Genomic DNA, 18,407 nt, shown 5'->3' with positions numbered 1-18,407 from the left:
GATGGGGACTGTGACTCAGGCAGGGATGGTCCTGGCAAATGAACCTCTTTTCCCCAGCCCTGTGCAGCCTCACCGGCAGCCCGAGGGGCTTCAGTAAAGCTCCTTTCTTCTAGCCCCCTTCCAACACCTCCCTGCTCTGAAAGCATTTGGGTGTCACAGGACCCCTAGCATGGTGTTCATCCCCATCAGGGACCCCCAGTGCCTCTGTCCTCTGCCATGACTGAGGCCTGGGGAATCTTGTTTGCCTGTGCCAGGCACCCCAGGGCCAGGCCATCTGCTGCCTCTGTCTTCCTACTGAGACTGGCACCGGTCAGCAGGGTGCCCTCAGCTTTGCCAAGAGCCAACCCAGCCTCGGGGCTGCTCCTCCCTTCTCTAGCCATCTGGAAGGACCTTCTGGTCCCTAGGGAAGGCAGCGTGACCCCAGGTTACTGTGAGTTAGGAGGAGCCTCAGATCTCCCACTGTCTGGATGCAGAGAAGCCTCCTTTATCTAGCCACAGGGCATGACCTAGGCCCCCAGTTTCCCCAGTTTCCAGTGCTGACCACAGCTCCCCACCCGCGGCCCTGGTACTGTGAGGGCCCCGGCATCTGTCCACTTTCCTCTACGGGCCAGCTCCATCCTGCCACCGGGGTCGCCCTGCCCTCTCCCACTTCTTGCTGTCAGCCTGCTGGGTGCCCCTTCTGATCCTCCTCCACTCCCTACACAGGCTTTTGCCTGCCCACCAGGTTAAGTCTCAGCTTTGAAGGGCACTCAGTCTCTGTCCTCACAGGCTGCTGCTGGGGCGGCTCCCAGGCGACCTGCCTTTGGACCCTCCTCCCACACTCTCCCCTGCCCGGCTCTGGGTGCCCGCCCATCCTGTCCCCTCCACTCTGCCTGCCTTTCCGCCTGGTCTCCAGAGGCTCATTTTTCAAGACGCAGCTCAAATACCATCCTTTCTGGGAAAATTTCCCCAACCTGCTACAACCAGGTGCCATTTCTCGGACCCCCACAGCCTAGATTTATCTGTCTTGACTGCCTCATGGGATCCATACATCATGGTCCACTTGTAGCTTTCTGAGGCCTGTTGCTATAGCTAGTGTGTGGCTTGTGAGTACCTGGACCATCCTCTGCTGCCTCCACCGCACACCTGGAGCCTGCCCATCCCGGATGCACCAAGGGCTCTGGTCTCGGGAGAAGGGGATGTGCTGGCCATTACCCACCTCATGCTCTCGGGAGGGCGGAGGGCCGGTGCCCCAAGGCTGAGGACTGATCTCCAAGGGCCTCTAACCTGCCCCTTCTCCCTGCCCTTCCCAGCCCCCTCATAACCATTTCTTCTCTTATTTCCATCAGCAGCCAAACTACTGGAGTTTCAAGGTCAGTGTGTGATGCTTCTGCTCCCGTGACAACTGCATGTGCTGTCCCTCCCCGCCCCCCACACGCTCAGCACCGGGTGTGCAGGGCCCCCTCTGGTGCGGGCGGTGGCTGCTGCTTTGGGAGAGTCTGGGTTCGCTTGGCAGGGGCCTGTGGATCCAGAGTGGGAGTTTGGGCCACTCCTGCTGGAGATCTGGGCTGAAATGCTCAGTCCCCAGGCTTCCCCAGCCTACGGGAGCACTGTGGAATGACAAGGGCTGCCTGACATTTCTGCAGCCTAGAGGTGCTGCTGGCTCAGAGGCAGATCCCAAGAAGGGCCTTGTTTCCTGAACTCAGATCCTACTTCAGAGGGAGGCCCTGTGACTCCCTTTCTTGCTCCCCACCATGGGGGAGCTGATGATTGTCATGCAAGACACTCATAGTTCTGTACCCCAAACCTGTCATCCAGGTGAAGGGCTATGCTTGGGAGTGGGTGTCTTCCCATCTCCTCTGGAGAGATTAGGTTATTCAGAGCTGGAGACTGTCCACCCTTTCCCAGGACATCCTGCTAGCCCCTGGGGGAGCTCCCTCAGGCACTCTGTCCACGTCCCCTGGCACCCAGGCCTAGAGCTGAGCGAAACAAGTTAGACTGCTGCCTGGTTCCCAGAGTCTCAGCCCATGGAGCCTTGGGCATCGTGATAGGGCAGGAGGCAGGAGGCCATCAGGACTCTCAGAGAACCATGGGACCATAGAATGCTGGTGTGAAGCAGAGCCTCTCTCGGGGAGGCAGGAGAGTGTAGCGGTTAAATGCATGGGCCTGAGAGCCAGACTGCCTGGTGGCGAATTCCATTCTGCCACTGACTAGTTTGGTGACCTGGGGCAGCTTAGGTAATCCTCTGGGCCTCGGTTTCTCCTCTGTAACAATGACTACTTCGTAGAGTTGCTGTAAAGAGAGAATGCACACATCCAGGGTAGTGTCTGGGCTCATAGTGAGCCTCCCATGGTAACTAATCTCTCTGGCTGTCAGAAATGTGGATGCCAACTTGATTCCAAAACCTGGACAGCAGGATCACCTGGGGAACTTGAAAAAAATCTTGAACTCCATCCCATGCCTCAACCTGCAATGATTGGTTTTGACTCAGAGAATATGGGGTCCTGGAAGACTGTTTGTAAAAGCTTCAAGTGTTCCAGCCCCAGACTCTGGACAGCCTTTGGAAAGCTCTGATTCTGCTCTGACCACCCCACCCACAGTTCTCTCTGCCTGGCCTCTGACCAGGAGTCATACTCCTCGCTGGAGCACCTCCACGGGCCGTGCTCTCTGCCCCCACGACAGCCTCTTCCTTGTCTTCAGAAAGCTCTGTTTGAGTCATTGTTTTGTCTTCCTGCAATCTCACTAGTGGCTGGGAAGTCCTTGTAGATGTCTCACTCTCCTATGCCCAGGGATGGAGAGAAGTTTAACGGGCTTTCCCTCTTCTCAGGAGAGTTTTCTACCAAGTCTTTAAGATCAGAAAGGGGCCCCTGGGGCCAGGACAGAGGCAGGAAATAGGCCAAGCCCAGGATGGGGCCATTTCTTCTCTCATTGTTCCTGCTTCTGCAGTCAGCCACCCCCAGGGACCAGGTCCCCTTCATCCCGCCCCCTTACACCCGTTCACTGGCATCTCAGGTGTTGCCCCGCGTCTTTGCAGGCTGCCTCTTCTGCCTGCATTCTGTAGCCCCTCATCCATACCAGCCTGGCAAACACTGGCCTTTCAGTTGCCTGGCACCCCCAGGACCACCAGCCCAACCCTGGCTTACCACACCGCTCCAGAGTCTCCATCCTTCAAAGGTTTGAGAGGGGGATGCATGCTGGCACTGTGAGTCAACCTGGAGCTGAGCCACAGGGTCCAAAGTCTGGGCCCCTCCTTCCTTGAAGGGCTGTGTCCCTCCTCCCATGCCTGCCTACTGTCCAGGCATTATGTTAAGGCTGGAAGGCCCCAAGTGACTCCAAGCTGACCTTCCATGTCCTCAAGGCCACCTTTGGGGACAACTGGGCACATTGCCCATCAGAGGAAGATGCTGTCTTTTTTTCAAGAGCGTTAATCTGATTGGAACATTAAATTGAGTTAATAGGAAGATGGAGATTAATTAGGGGTTAATCAGGATTTGGGGAAAGAGGGAGCTGAAGTGGAGAATAAATTATTCCCTTTTAGAGATACTTTAATTGTTGTCTTTTTAAAATTATGAAAGTAATATATTCAGATTGTGCAAAAGTCACTCCGTTTTGTAGAAAAAATGTTTAAAAAGGTTTAAAAAATGTTTAAAAAAAAAAAAGCGCTCTCTTGACCGACCCTAAGCCAGTGTTAATGGTTTTGAGTGATTTACTGTTAAAAATAGACAACTTCTGCTGGGCATGGTGGCACATGCCTGTGCTCCCAGTACTTGGGAGGCTGAGACAGAAGGATTGCAGGTTCAAGGCCAGCCTCAGCAACTTAGACCCTCAGCAATCTTATGAGACACCTGTTTCAAAGTAAAAAATAAAAACGGCTGGAGGCATAACTCAGAGCTAGAATGCCCCTGAGTTCAATCCCTTGTGCCCCACCTCCCAAAAAAGGGAAAAATACAATTGGGTAAAATGATTTTATTTGTATAACAAATATGTGACATATATGTATATAACATGGAATGATAAAGATCTGACTCATTTTCTTCTATAAATAAGTGAGTTTTGGTACAGCAGCCTGGTCTTAGGGGAGGGACTGGGGCCACGTGGCAGAGGCCATAGCCCTGGGTGACAGCTCCAGGCCTCAGCCAACAGTAGGCTCTTAAAGTATGGTTTAAATCACAGTATGACCCTCCAGAGCAATCAGGCTATCCTGTGGCATCCTTCCCTGCCCCCAGCCACACATCACCCACAGCTAGAGTGTCAGGCAAGCGGCCTTCCTGCTGGTCTGGCTGCCTCGCAGGGAGGGGCCCAGGGCTGCCACATAGGTCACGTGCTCACGGATACCACACACAGCTTTGCACACACACTGCGTGTACTAGGCAGGTTGTACACACGGGTCCAGCTGGCTCTGAGGGGTTCAGGATAGTTTTCCCTGTCACCCTAAATCAAGGACATTCTCAGCGAGCAACTCTGTGAGGGCCCACACCTCCCAGCCCTGGGATTCCCGGGGTCCAGGGCTCTCTGTGCTTTCTCCCTGGGCCCTGCTCCCCCCCACCCCTCTGAACTCCATGAAGAATAAATCCGCCGCTCGCAAACCCGCCGCTTAATTAATGTCTGGAACTAATGCCCCAATTTGCTCAACGATTCTGCTGCTCACCTCGGTGACAAATTTGTGTTGTTGTTCTTTGGAAGCTTAAAATAGCAGGCGTGCCCATGGCTCCCGCTCAGATCGCTGCTTGCCTGGCTTCCCAGGGTGCCTGAGTCCTTTGCCCATTGCTTACCTGTTGGGTGTCCCAGGGAGACCAGGCCCCTGAGAGGTGGGGGAACTTTCTGGCGGCCACGCAGCGTGCCTGGAATCCCTGTGAATGTGTCCGAGTGTCCGGGAGCTCCCCGGGCCTGGATGGAGGCCGTGGCCACGCCCAGGAGGGCTTACGCTTGGCTCCCCTCACCCGTCCCTGCAGACCCGCAGCTCACGCCACACTCAGGGAACCCAGCCGGGGCTGGCAGACCAGGCAGCCAAGCTGTCCTACGCCTCGGCCGAGTCGCTGGAGACCATGTCGGAGGCCGAGCTGCCCCTGGGCTTTAGTAGGATGAACCGCTTCCGACAGAGCCTGCCCCTCTCCCGCTCCGCCAGCCAGACCAAGCTGCGCTCGCCAGGTACAGCCCAGCTGGTCCGTCCTTCCTCTGGGCCCAGGCTCCTCCCTCCGCAAGTCTCCCCCAGCCCTCTTCGGCTGAGCACCGCTCCTCCTCTCAGCTCAAATCCTGCTCCCCAGCAACCCCCTCCCCTCAGGGCCTCTTCCAGGGCTCTCAGTCCCCACCTCTCGCGCAGCATCCTCGGCCCCACCCCCACCCCCTCTCCTGGCCCTAGGTCTTTCCCTACTCTGCTTCTTTCATTCCCCCGGGGGGCAATCTCTCTTCCCCTCAGTGCCTCCCTGCCCTCCCCCCACTCCCTCTTCTTCTCCTACCCCCGCTTTCCCTGTCCAGGGCCCAGCGGCTTGGAGCTCAGTAGGCGCACGGGGGGTGGGGGGACGCTGGACCGGGCAGCATGAGGGGCGCCTGGGTGCATCTGCACTCGGGGTCCACGTCTGGCCTCAGACCCTGCCGCTGTGGGACCGGCTCAGCTCCTGAAAGCCCCCCTCGCTCTCCGGGAAGGTGCCCCGGCGGTGGTGGTAGTGACCCCAGGGGCGGTGTCTCCTTCGCAGGGGTGCTGTTCCTGCAGTTTGGGGAGGAGACGCGGCGCGTGCACATCACGCACGAGGTCAGCAGCCTGGACACGCTACACGCGCTCATCGCGCACATGTTCCCGCAGAAGCTCACCATGGGCATGCTCAAGTCGCCCAACACCGCCATCCTCATCAAAGACGAGGCTCGCAACGTCTTCTACGAGCTGGAGGACGTCCGGTGGGCAAGGACTGGGGGAATGGGTTTGGCGCCACCTCACTCCTGCAAAGGGTGTCCGACCTGTAGGCCCCAAGCCTCCATACCGTCTGTCCCCAGAGCCCTACCGCCCCGCCCCTCCCTTCTAAGTCATCCCCCCCCCTGCTGGCTTACTATGGCCGGAGTTAACCTAAAAATGCCTCTAGAGGCCGAGAAAGCTGTAGTGGGGGGTGGAGGCTGCTGCTGGTGTGTGTGTGTGTGTGTGTGTGTGTGTGTGTGTGTGAGAGAGAGAGAGAGAGAGAGAGAGAGAGAGAGAGAGAGAGAGATGTGGTGGTAGGCACCCCAGGCACCAGGATTCACCCAGTGAAGGGTCTAGGAAGAGGTTGGGGTTCCAATCCCTCTTGCCACCCCTCTTTATGCTTAGGGTAGCTGTTGCCCCCCCACTGCACCCTGCTGGGGGATGCATAGTGACTCTCTGCTCCCTTGTCACCCCTCCCCCCAGGGATATCCAGGACCGCAGTATTATCAAGATCTATAGGAAGGAGCCCCTGTACGCTGCTTTCCCTGGCTCACACCTCACCAACGGGGACCTCCGGGTAAGACTGGGGATGTCCAGGGAATTGGGGAGGCTGGGGGGCCATGGGCCTTGGAGAAAGGAACCTAGGGACTTGGGCATTATTGAAGAGACCCTCTCCCATCTGCTGCTTGCCCTCCCCCCTGGGTCTGTCCACTCCTGCTTTCTCTAGCAGGCTTCTGGATATTCTGAGGCTTCCCCACCCACCCCTTCCCCACCTTAGCGTGGGCTGAGGGTTGCGCCTCGGGTGCCTCTCCATCTGCCACGTTCCCCCTCATGCTGGGAGCCCTGATGGGAAAGAGGCCCAAGATACAGCAGGAGAGAGAGAGAAGGCTGGGAACCGGAGGGACTTTCTAGTCGTGGGGCGCAGCGAGCAGCGGGGGTGGTGGTGGTGGTGGTGCTATCTCTTCAAGCAAGAGGAAAGAGGTCCCCTTTGTGACCAGCTCCGTGGGATTCCGGGGCTGTCTTCTGCGCAGAGAGAGATGGTGTACGCATCGCGAGAGTCGTCTCCCACGCGGCGCCTGAACAACCTGTCGCCAGCACCGCATCTGGCATCCAGCTCACCCCCGCCCGGGCTGCCGTCGGGGCTGCCGTCGGGCTCGCCGTCGCGCTCGCGCCTCTCCTATGCCGGGGGGCGCCCGCCCTCCTACGCCGGCAGCCCGGTGCACCATGCGGCGGAGCGGCTGGGGGGAGCCCCGGCCGCCCAGGGCGTCAGCCCGAGCCCCAGCGCCATCCTGGAGCGGCGCGACGTGAAGCCGGACGAGGACCTGGCGAGCAAGGCGGGCGGCATGGTGCTGGTGAAGGGCGAGGGTCTCTACGCCGACCCCTACGGGCTGCTGCACGAGGGCCGCCTGAGCCTGGCCGCGGCCGCCGGGGACCCGTTCGCCTACCCGGGCGCCGGCGGCCTGTACAAGCGCGGCTCGGTGCGCTCGCTCAGCACCTACTCGGCCGCCGCGCTGCAGTCCGACCTGGAGGACTCGCTGTACAAGGCGGCGGGCGGCGGCCCGCTCTACAGCGACGGCTACGGCTTCCGCCTGCCGCCCTCGTCTCCGCAGAAGCTGGCCGACGTGACAGCGCCGCCCGGGGGCCCGCCGCCGCCGCACAGCCCCTACTCGGGGCCGCCCAGCCGCGGCTCGCCCGTGCGCCAGTCCTTCCGCAAAGACTCGGGCTCCTCGTCGGTCTTTGCCGAGAGTCCCGGGGGCAAGACCCGCAGCACCGCGGGCTCCTCGACGGCCGGAGCCCCCCCTCCCGAGCTCTTCCCCGGGCCTGGGGAGCGCTCGCTTGTCGGGTTCGGCCCCCCAGTACCAGCCAAGGATACAGAGACCAGGTGAGGGATGGACGCTTGCAGGGCCCGGCGGTGGGTGGGGAGAGCAGTCGCCCCAGAGGACAGGGCGGGAGTGTTTCCTGGACTCAGATCCCAGAGTCCTTTGCAGAAGACCTGGAGTGACCTCGAGAGGGTGTCCAGAGCATTTTGAACGTGGCAGGAAGGGCACTGGAGACGTGGGCAGGGCATTTCCCTGGTCTTAAATGGTGGGCGGGAGGGTGCCAGAAGACGACGCTGGACACCTGCGTTTGCATTTGTTCCCTGAACCTATTTACCCAAACTGTAAAGGGCTAAACCAGCCCTTTTTACTGCGTTTGCAGCTGGGACACAGAATTTGCAACCATGAGAGCTGTCCAGCACAGGGTCAGCTGAAGTCCACTAGGGAGGGGGGTGCTGGTAAGAAATAGAGATGGAGAGAGAAACTGCCTGGTACATGGCTCAGTGCCCTCCTGTGGGTGCAGGGCTGGAGGAGGTAGCCAGGGTGGGAGGTAACCTCTGCCCCAGGCAGCGCTGCTGATAGGTGAGAAACCCCAGCTTCTCACAGCTCTCTTGGGCCTGTGTGCCTGTTGATACTAAGTTGGGCAGACCCAGTTCCTGCTTTGGTCTAGTGGGGACGCACACTAAAAAATCCTTGCACTTCCCTTAGGGGCTGTGGGGGGATTCCAAAAGGCTACTGGGACTTTGGGATGGCTTCAGAGGAGAGGCAGAAAGGCATGGGGACACAGACCAAGCATGGGGAGGTCAGGGTGAGGGCCTGCAGGGTGGTGAGAGATGCAGTGAGCAGCTGGGTCCCTTTGATTGTGTCCTGGCAGCCTGGGAGGGAATGGTGTTTTCCCTGGTTACCAATTTTAAGAATGGAGGGGGGGCTGGGTAAGAGGAACCCCGCGCTCAAAGGAAGTGTTGCTCAGACCACCTTCCTCCCCAGGGAGCGCATGGAGGCCATGGAGAAGCAGATTGCCAGTCTCACAGGCCTGGTGCAGAGTGCCCTGCTGCGAGGCTCCGAGCCTGAGACCCCCAGGTGAGGCCCCTCTCCTGATGCCACTGCCAGAGCCTGGGGTTGGGGCATGAAGAAGGGGCAAGGGGCACCAGGCACTCTGCCAGCGAGTCCCTTCCCTTGTCTGGGACTCTAGCCTAAGGGAGCCAGAGGAGATGACATCTGAGATCCTGCTCAGCTTTGGTAATCTGGGGCTGGCCTGGAGCTCCTGGTTACCACCGTCTTTTTCCTGTGCCACAGTGAGAAGATTGAAGGTTCCAATGGCGCAGCCACCCCCTCAGCACGTGAGTGGCCCTCACCTCCTCTCCCACAGGGCTTTGTCCTCTCTGAGCCTCAGTCCACTAATCTGGAAAGTAGGGATCAAAAAAGCTACATCACTGGGCCTTCAGTGGATAAATTCGTGGTCATCTTAGTCCAAGATGTCAATACCCTGACCCTTTGCTCCCACTCTTAGGGCTGACCTTCACTTAGGGAAAGGCGTCGGGACCATGTGAGGGTCAGGGGTGGGAAGAATCAAGCCCTCCCAGCCTCACTTTCTGTCCCCTTTCTCCCATCCTCCGGGCCCTCGCAGCATGTGGGTCTGGCAGCCGCAGCAGCGGGGCCACCCCGGTGTCCGGCCCTCCCCCGCCATCCGCCAGCGGCACCCCTGCAGGACAGTCCACTGCGGTCAGCCGGCTGCAGATGCAGCTGCACCTGCGTGGCCTGCAGAACAGCGCCAGCGACCTGCGCGGCCAGCTGCAGCAGTTGCGAAAGCTCCAGGTATCACCCGCACGCAAACTCGCCCCAACAACTTCTCCCAAGTCCAGTCCCACCCCCACTGCCTCCCCCTCCCCCCACGGAGACTCCGCGGAACCCCCAGCTGCTCACTGGTGCCGTCGCGCTCTGAACCCTTTCTCCTTCCCTTCTGCTTCCTCCATGACCCTTGGCACCCCCTCACTGAGCCCTTCTTTTCCTTCCCTGGAACCCAAGTCCATCCCTACCCATCCATATCTCTCGGGGCAGTTCCAGTTCCTTCCAGCACTGCGCTCCTCTTCCTAGTCCCCTCAGCTCCCCCTTCTTGAGCTCGGACAGTCAGTCCTGCCCTGCCCGGCAGATGGCTGCACCTGTCAGGAGCCTGGCATCGCTGTGCCTGCTCAAGAGGGCCCTTGGTCCATCAAGCGAGGGTAACGAGCAGAGACAGGCTGGGGAGGGGCAGCGAGTTTGCCATCTGGGCCACGGAGAGATCTGGCCCACCCCCATCTTTCGGGCTTGGAACTGGGTTGGGCCGTTAGCTTGGTCTTCTCGTCTCAGCCATAAAAACTATCAACCCCAGCGCTGGAGTCCTTCGGGCCAGGCCCGTCCTAATTCCGGAGTGTGCGAAGCCACAGCCGCACAGCTGCACTGTGGCCAGGGCCCTACACAGAACCCCCCCCCCCGAACCTACAGACTCCCATCCCAATCTTCTTGCCTCTACAGTCACCCAGAATTTCAACTTGCCCCCACCCCCCACCCATCGTCCCACCCTTTTGCTGCTGCTCACGGCCACAGCCCGGCGGCTGCATCTTCTGCACGATCCCCATCCCGATCTCCTGCCTCGATTCTCCCCAGAACCTCCCCCGGCCCCGGTCGCCTTCGCGGAGGTTTGCGGCCACAGCCAGTATACCAGCTGGGTCTCTTGTGGAGCCTGTCCCGCTCAGGGTTGCCCCCGGCACGCTTTGGCCCGGCCCTTCCCGTCTGCGCGCCTCGTCTCCCTCCCACCCCAGCCCGCGCGTTCATCCTTGGCCCGCAGCTTCAGAACCAGGAGTCGGTGCGCGCGCTGCTGAAGCGCACGGAGGCGGAGCTGAGCATGCGCGTGTCGGAGGCGGCGCGGCGGCAGGAGGACCCGCTGCAGCGACAGCGCACCCTGGTGGAGGAGGAGCGGCTGCGCTACCTCAACGACGAGGAGCTCATCACCCAGCAGCTCAAGTGAGGCCGGGCCCGCCGCGGAGGGAGGGAGGGTGGGGGCGCGGCCCGGGGTCCGCAGCCGGGTGCCCTGCGAGGCGCAGCTACTTCCCTTCGGCCTGTTCTGAAGCCTGATTGCATCTTCGCGTGTGCCCTGGTTTCCCTGTGACCCACAAACCTTTCATCCGCTGGCATAATTCCTGATTTATTTCTGGCTCGCTGCCTGCGTTTGCTAATCATCCAGTTTGGCGCCCTGTGGTCTGCCGCCCGATTTCCCTCTGCCCCCTGTCTACTTTCTTCCTGGCCTGTGACCCGTGCAAATTGACCCTAGGGTAGAGCATTCAAGTGGAGTGTCCAGGTGCTGGCCCTGCTGCAGCTTGGTGTTGACCAGCCCCCGTGGCCAGCATTTCTAATTCCTCAATCCCTGAGGCCAGGTTTAGCAAGGAAAACCCTTCTCCCTTCTGGGTGCAGCTGACGTCAGGTTCTGTGTTTTAGAAGGGACAGAGAATATCCTGCTCCAAATGCTTAGCCATGGCAGGGTTAACAGAAGACAGTCTCCAACCCAAATTTAGCAAATGTCTTCTGTCTGGCCTCGGTTCTCATTGTCTGACATCTTTGAAAGGAGAGGCTGTCTTTTGCTGTCCGTTCAGCACCCCACCCCCTGCAGCTTTCTCTCCTGTTACTGAGTCGAAGGCAAAGGCCCCCCTCTTGGTGGAACAGAGCACTAAGGGACTTGGGGCCCCCCTCCAGCACTGAGGGGCTGTGTGATCAGGGCGGCTCCTCCCCTCTGTGCCTCCATGTCTTCGTCTGTGTTCAGTGTTAAGATTTTTGAGTCATTTCTGGAAAGGGATTGGGTTGTACTCAGGGGTGCCCAGGAGCCAGGAGGGCTGCTCGCAGGAGCCCGGCTGCCTCACTGAGTCAGAAGGATCATTTCTCACCTTGGGGCCCACACTGCCTGGTGGTCTATGCATATTTAGCAAGGGACAGGCATGGATTCCCATAGTGCTATGTGGCTGAGCTGAAGTCAGGGGCCACCCATGTGGAAATGAGCCCGTGGCGGGCAGGCCATCACTCTGGGTGTGATGGCCTAGGGACAGCTCCAGCCTGGTCTCCTGGCTGACCAGCAGCTGCCATCCCCCACCCCAGGGAACTCTGTTTACCCCGCTTCCCTGTCCTTTCCTCCTCTTTCTATTCAGTACAGAGGAGCTGGGTCCGGATTTTCAAAAGGAACTTTACTGAGACATTAAAAGAAAATTAAAGGAAATATAAAAGCACGGAGGCGAAAGGGATGAAAGGCTGGGCTTAGACATTGGTCATTATGAGTGTCTGGTCTTCGGCTTCCTGGGGGCCTCTATTCTCCAGAGAACAGACGTCCCGCTCTTCCCCATATCAAACTCACTACTCAGACAGCTGTCTAGGACCTGAAAATCTGCTCTGGAAGGATTCTCCATCCTTCTGAGATGGGGTGTCTGCCTCTTGGGGGTGATGCAGGGGCCGGCCCATATGGCAGCCCTGTGGTGGCTCTGACCTGGTCTTGAAGGCCCTCCCTGCCCAGCTCCCACAGCCTCCCGGTGCCAGCGCTGCCATCCCACCTGGCCTGTGGCTGCAGCCCCTGCGCCCTCGCTCTTGCTTCATTTTGCTGCACAGTTGAGGCGGCTCTGTGTCTCAGCTTGGCTCGCTCACTCGTCAGTCTGGCCAGGCACTTGAGCTCTGCCTGGACACTGCCCTGTGGGGCAGGCAGTCTGCTGGTTGAGACCCGTTGGCTCCCAGCACCTGGCTCCTCCTGGCCTGGCACTGGAGGTGCAACTCTGCAGTTATGTGGGGCTCTGTGTTCAGAAGGGCCATGTCCTTCGTTTAATGTTCTACTGTTAGAATCTTGAAATTCTTAATAATTTTGAACGAGGGACAAAATTCTCATTTTATACTAGGCCCTGAAAATTATTTAACTGGTTCTGTCCTAACCTTTGGCTCTGGGTCCTTCCAGCAGAAAAGGTGGATCTGGAAAGCTCAGCCACTTCTGTTTTCATTGTAGTGCTGGGTCTTGAACCCAGGGCCCTGAGCATCCTAGGTGAGGACTGTACCACTGAGCTATCCCCACCCCTGCCCTCAGACGACGACTCTTCTTCTTCTTCTTCTTCTTCTTCTTCTTCTTCTTCTTCTTCTTCTTCTTCTTCTTCTTCTTCTTCTTCTTCTTTTTTGCAGTACTGGGGATGGAACCCAGGGGCATTATATCTCCAAACTACACTCCCAGCCCTATTTTTAATTCTTTATTTTGAAACAAGGTCTCATTGAGTTGCAAAGGGCCTCACTAAGTAGCTGAGGGTCTCTTGGCAATGCTATCCTCTTGTCTCAGCCTCGTGAGTGCTGGAATAACACACGTGCACTACCACGCCCCGCCCGCAGCCACTTCTTAATCCAATGCTTAGTCCAGCTGATCTGGGACTCATTGGCAGGGCATGCCCAAGTTAAGGACTCCAAACCTTTGGCAGATTGGATGACGAGAAAATCAAGGCACTGACTGAGCCTGGAGGGAACTTGTCATTTCCCCTGATTGCAGTGTTATGTCCTCTGGAAGGCTTTCCTGAGTCCTCCACTAAATAAGGGTGTCTTCTCTCTCAGAGTGATGTTTGGGTATAACTCTGTGTGTGTGTGTGTGTGTGTGTGTGTGTGTGTGTGTGTCCCCAAACACAAACATGTGTGTTTGTGTTTTACTGGGGACTGAATCCAGGGGCCTTTTACCTCTGAGCTACACCCCCAGCCCTATTTTATTTTTATTTTTGAAACAGGGTCTAACTAGGTTAATGAAAGTCCTACTACTTGCTGACACTGTCCTCAAACCCGTGATCCTCCTGTCTCAGCTCCCCAGGTACTGAGATTACAGGCATGCACCACCACACCTGACTTGGGAGTGATTATTTGACAAAACTGGTCCCAGTTGAACCCAGTCAGATGCCATGCTCACATGCAGGGGAAATGTAGTGGAGGAGTGCTGGGTAGGACAGCAGGTTAACCATGGGTGACATTAGCCCAGTGTAGCAGCACAACTACTGGTTGAATTGAGACATGAGTGGATGTTGCTTTGCCACAGAACTGTTGTATGATCTTGGACTAGTTCATCTCTGAGCCTCTTTTTTTTCAATGTCAAAGCCTTAGAACCAGGCGTGGTGGCGCAAGCTTGTAACCCCGTACTTGGGAAGCTGAGATAGGAGAATCTCTGGTTTGTGGCCAGCCTCAGCTATTTAGTGAGGCCCTCTGCAACTTAGTGAGACCTTGTTTCAAAATAAAGAATAAAAGATAGGGCTGGGGATGTAGCTTGGAGATAGAATGCTCCTGGGTTTTATCCCCAGTACTGCCAACAAAACAAAACAAAACAAAAATCCACCTTAGTTAGGATGGCTTATTAGGGTAGCTGCTATAACAGATAAGCCCCCAAACTGAATAATGGCTCAAAAGTAATAAACAGAGCTTTCTTTCTCAGGGAACAATATTGGCTGGGCTGTCAGGGATTTCTCCTCCATGCAGTCACTCAGGGACCCAGGCTCATGGAGGTTCTGCGGTGTTCAACATGTGCCTTCTGGGATCAGCCAGAAGATAATGGTCTTTCCAACCAACCAGAAAGGAAAAAGGGAGCCGGGCGTGGTGGCACACACTTGTAATCCCAGCATTACAGGAGGATCGAGGTTCACAGCCAGCCTCAGCTACTTAGTGAGGCCCTCTGCAACTCAGTGAGACCCTGTTTCAAATTAAAAATTGGGCTGGGGGTGTAGCTCGGAGGTAGAATGCCCCTAGATTCCATCCCCAGTACCGCAAAATAAATGAATGAATGAAAGAAAGAAAGGAAAAAGGCATGGAGGAGCTTGCATGGGAGGTTTCCACGGCCCAGGTCTGGAAGTGGCCTATACCTCTCCTATTTTTTTAATCTCAGTGGGCTGACCTCAGTCAAATGACCTCTTCCTATTGCAAGGGAGGCTGGGAAATACAGTCTAGTATCTAAACCATTGTCCATGTGTAAACCAAAGGTAATAACAATTTTTACCTCTGGGATTTGTTTTGAGGTTAAAATAAGGAACATTAACCAAGTGTAACGGTGCACGCTTGTAATCCCAGCATTCGGGAGACTGAGACGGGGATCTCAGTTCATAGATGGCCTCAGCTGCTTAGTGAGGCCCTTTGCAACTCAGTGAGACCCTGCTTCAAAATAAAGAATAAAAAAATAGGGCTGGAGGTGTAGCTCAAAGGTAGAAGGGCCCTGAGTTTCATCCCCAGTACTGAAAATAAATAAATAAGTAAGTAAATAAATAAGGAACATCAAGGGCTAAATGTAGCACCTGGCATACAGTATTAAGCAGTAAGTAATCAATACAAGATAGCTATTGATTGGTTGGTTGATTGATTGATTGTGGTATTGGAGATTAAACCCAAGGGCATTCTACTTTTGAGCTACCCCCCAGCTCTATTATATAATATGTGTGTGTGTGTGTGTGTGTGTGTGTGTGTGTGTGTGTGTGTGTGTGTTTTGTGGTACTGGGGGTGGAACCCAGAGGCTTTCTACCTCCGGGCTATACTCCCAGACCTTTTTTATATTTTATTTGGAAACAGGGTCTCACTAAGTTGCTGAGAACCTCACTGAGTAGCTGAGGCTGGCTTCGAACCTGTGCAATCCTCCTGTCTCAGCCTCCCAAGAGCAGGGATTAAAAGTGTGCGCCACCACGCCCTGCCTTTATATTCTATTTTGAAACAGGGTCTCACTAAGTTGCAGAGGCCCTCATTAAGTTGCTGAGGCTGGCTGGGAACCTGTGATCCTCCTGTCTCAGCCTCCTAAGTATTGGGATTACAAGCATGTGCCACCATGCCTAAAATAGCTCTTTTCTTTTTTTTTTTTTTTGTGGTACTGGGGATTGAGCCCAGGAGCATTCTACCTCCAAGCTACACCCCCAACTCTATTTTTATTTGGAAACAGGGTCTCACTAGGTTGATGAAAGTCTCACTAGATGCTGAGGCTGTCCTTGAACCTACAGTCTTTCTGTCTCAGCTTCCCAAGTACTGAGATTACAAGTGTGTGCCACCACGCCAGCCTAAGATAGCTCTTTAAATAACAGTGTTGAGTCATAAGATTTCCCCATGGCTCCATCCTGGTCCATCTTTTCATGGGCTCTTTGGATGAAGATGTACAAGGCTTGCTGATAAAATCTGCTGATGACTCAGAGCTTTAAGGGTGAGCAAATCTGTTGGATGGTAGAACTGAGACTTGGAAGTTGTTTGCATCTGGATTGTTGAGCTAAAATCCAACAGATGGACTTTGACAGGAATGTATATAAAGTCCCGCATGTGGGTCAGGGATGTCAGTGGCTCGGACACAGAATCGAGGTGACCTGCCCGTAGCTATTCTTTTCCTCACTTATTCATTCATTCCACAATTATTTACCAGACATCACTGCACCAGGCACCGTGCCAGGTGCTGGGAATTGGAGATGAATATAGAAGACATAGTTCTTACCTGCCTGGGGCTAGTGGTGCAGAAGGTTGTATAACCCAGGAAACAAGAAATTAGCGTGTGTGTGTGTGTGTGTGTGTGTGTGTGTGTGTGTGTGTGTGTGTGATATTCTAAGCAGAGAATGTGACATTATCAAAAGCCAGAAAAGGCAGTATATGCAAGGACTTCAGGGAAGTTCTGAGCAGCCTGAACGGATGCAAGCTGGATGGGGCTGGGGATTTAGCCAGCAGGAAGACAAGAGCAGCTCCCGGGAACCAGCCAGTCCACACTAGTTCCTTTCATGCTCATGATGGCCCACGACTCTTGCCTGCCCCGTTTCATGGATGAGAAGATCGAGTGTCGGAGATATTAGGTAACACGCCCAAGATCACTGCTGGGAAGGCACAGCTGGGACTGGAGCTTGGAGCTTGTTGACTTGGGAGCCAAGATTTTTAGTTACTTCCTGCATACTCTTCTTGCCTGCATTGTGGAATTTGGATTTTAGTCTCAGGATAGTGGATCTGTTTAAGGTTCAATACAAGAAGTGGGTCTTAGCTGGACAGGGTGTTACAGACCTGTAATCCCAGTTTTTGGGAGGCTGAGACAAGAGAATCACAGGTTCAAGATCAGCTTCAGCAACTTAGCTAGACTCTCAGCAAATAGTGAGAACCTGTTTCAAAACAAAATAAAGCTGGGTGTAGTGGCTCATGCTTGTGATCCCAGTACCTGGGAGGCTGAGACAGGAGGATCGCAGGTTCAAGGACAGCCTCAGCAGATTAGTCCCTCCACAATTTACTGAGATTTTGTTTCAAAATAAACATTAAAATAGGGCTGGGGGGTCTAGCTCAGAGATAGAAAGCCCCCTGGGGTTCAATCTCCAGTACCACCAAAAAAAGAAAGATGTGGGTCTGAAATGATTTGAGCTCAGTATAAACCAACTAAAAACCTAAAGGTTTTCAAGGTTCCTCAAGGAAAGAGGCTGAGTGGCTAGATCACTTGACAAAAGGTAGATGGGTACGGCAGTGTCCCCCAGACTCTTCAGAGGGGCTGTCTTCAGTTCTCTGAAAGGCTTCCTTGGCAAGATGGGAATCAGAGGCCGCAAATTATACGGAGGTCGACTTGGGCTGATGTTGCTGGAGATGGGAGCTCCCGAGGGGGACCCAGGGCACCTTCCTGGGGTCACTCCAGATGTCTCCTCATCTCTGACATGTGGCATTTCTAGTTTCACTTGGACATGTGGCCTGATGGATGGTTTTTAATTTTGATCTGACTCGTGGCCTGATTTCTTTCCAGCTGCCCAATTTCAGGGGGCTGGGCTGGGGCCAGAGGGGCTGAGAGGGTCTCTCTGTGGCTGCAGTGACCTGGAGAAGTCAGTGGAGAAGATCCAAAGAGACGTGTCCCACAACCACCGGCTGGTGCCCGGCCCCGAGTTGGAGGAGAAGGCCCTGGTGCTGAAGCAGCTCGGGGAGACGCTGACCGAGCTCAAAGGTGAGCCCGTGCCGGCCCAGTGTGGGGCCTGCCGTGCTCCCTCCCTCCCTCCCAGCTCACTCCTGCTGTCCCCACAGCTCACTTCCCAGGCCTGCAGAGCAAGATGCGGGTAGTGCTGCGCGTGGAGGTGGAGGCCGTGAAGTTCCTGAAGGAGGAGCCGCAGCGCCTGGACGGGCTGCTCAAGCGCTGCCGCGGGGTCACAGACACGCTAGCCCAGATCCGCAGGTCATTCTCTCCCTGGACCCAGATCCGTAGGACCACCTGAGTCCTAGCCCGACTCCCTCGCAGGCTGCTGGTGTGCCGACTAGAGCTGCACCAAGCCCGACCCATGGCCCCTCGCGTGCGGTAGACTTGGCTTTCCCACGCTGCGGTGGTGGCCCCTCCCCAGACCCTGCCGGCTCTCCTCCAACTCTCCTGCCTCCCGCCGGTGGGTTCCCTCCGAGGGGGCCTCTACCCCCAGGCCTCACAGCCGCTCCTAACTCTCCCATCCCCAGGCAAGTGGATGAGGGTGTGTGGCCACCCCCCAACAACCTCCTGAGTCAGTCCCCCAAGAAGGTGACCGCAGAGACGGACTTCAGCAAGGGCCTGGACTTTGAAATGCCACCTCCCAGCCCTCCGCTGAACCTGCATGAGCTGAGCGGGCCGGCAGAGGGAGCCCCCCTCACCCCCAAAGGGGGCAACCCCACCAAAGGCCTGGACACTCCTGGCAAAAGAAGCATGGACAAGACCGTGTCTGTTGAGGTGCTGGGGCCGGGCCTGGGCTGCGGGCGAGTGGGAACCGCTCAAC

General features: G+C 56.3%; 1 protein-coding gene across 2 annotated transcripts in view; it reads left to right on the top strand.

Annotated features, from left to right (window-relative positions):
- SRCIN1 (SRC kinase signaling inhibitor 1) overlaps positions 1 to 18,407 on the top strand; it is a gene marked incomplete at both ends in the record, with an annotated part of 68,062 nt that overhangs the window by 35,158 nt on the left and 14,497 nt on the right. For both annotated transcript variants that reach the window (XM_080713307.1, XM_080713306.1), the window contains 12 exons: positions 1,329 to 1,352; positions 4,932 to 5,127; positions 5,673 to 5,871; positions 6,350 to 6,443; positions 6,898 to 7,748; positions 8,671 to 8,763; positions 8,980 to 9,023; positions 9,311 to 9,498; positions 10,508 to 10,683; positions 17,490 to 17,620; positions 17,698 to 17,845; positions 18,115 to 18,361. In XM_080713307.1, coding sequence (XP_080569433.1) covers positions 1,329 to 1,352; positions 4,932 to 5,127; positions 5,673 to 5,871; positions 6,350 to 6,443; positions 6,898 to 7,748; positions 8,671 to 8,763; positions 8,980 to 9,023; positions 9,311 to 9,498; positions 10,508 to 10,683; positions 17,490 to 17,620; positions 17,698 to 17,845; positions 18,115 to 18,361 — 2,391 coding nt within the window. The remainder of the gene's footprint in view (positions 1 to 1,328; positions 1,353 to 4,931; positions 5,128 to 5,672; positions 5,872 to 6,349; positions 6,444 to 6,897; positions 7,749 to 8,670; positions 8,764 to 8,979; positions 9,024 to 9,310; positions 9,499 to 10,507; positions 10,684 to 17,489; positions 17,621 to 17,697; positions 17,846 to 18,114; positions 18,362 to 18,407) is intronic.

Source organism: Muscardinus avellanarius (assembly GCF_963383645.1).
Source record: "Muscardinus avellanarius genome assembly, chromosome: 16".
NCBI classification, from domain to species: domain Eukaryota; kingdom Metazoa; phylum Chordata; class Mammalia; order Rodentia; family Gliridae; genus Muscardinus; species Muscardinus avellanarius.
This window is presented reverse-complemented; position numbering and strand designations above follow the sequence as displayed.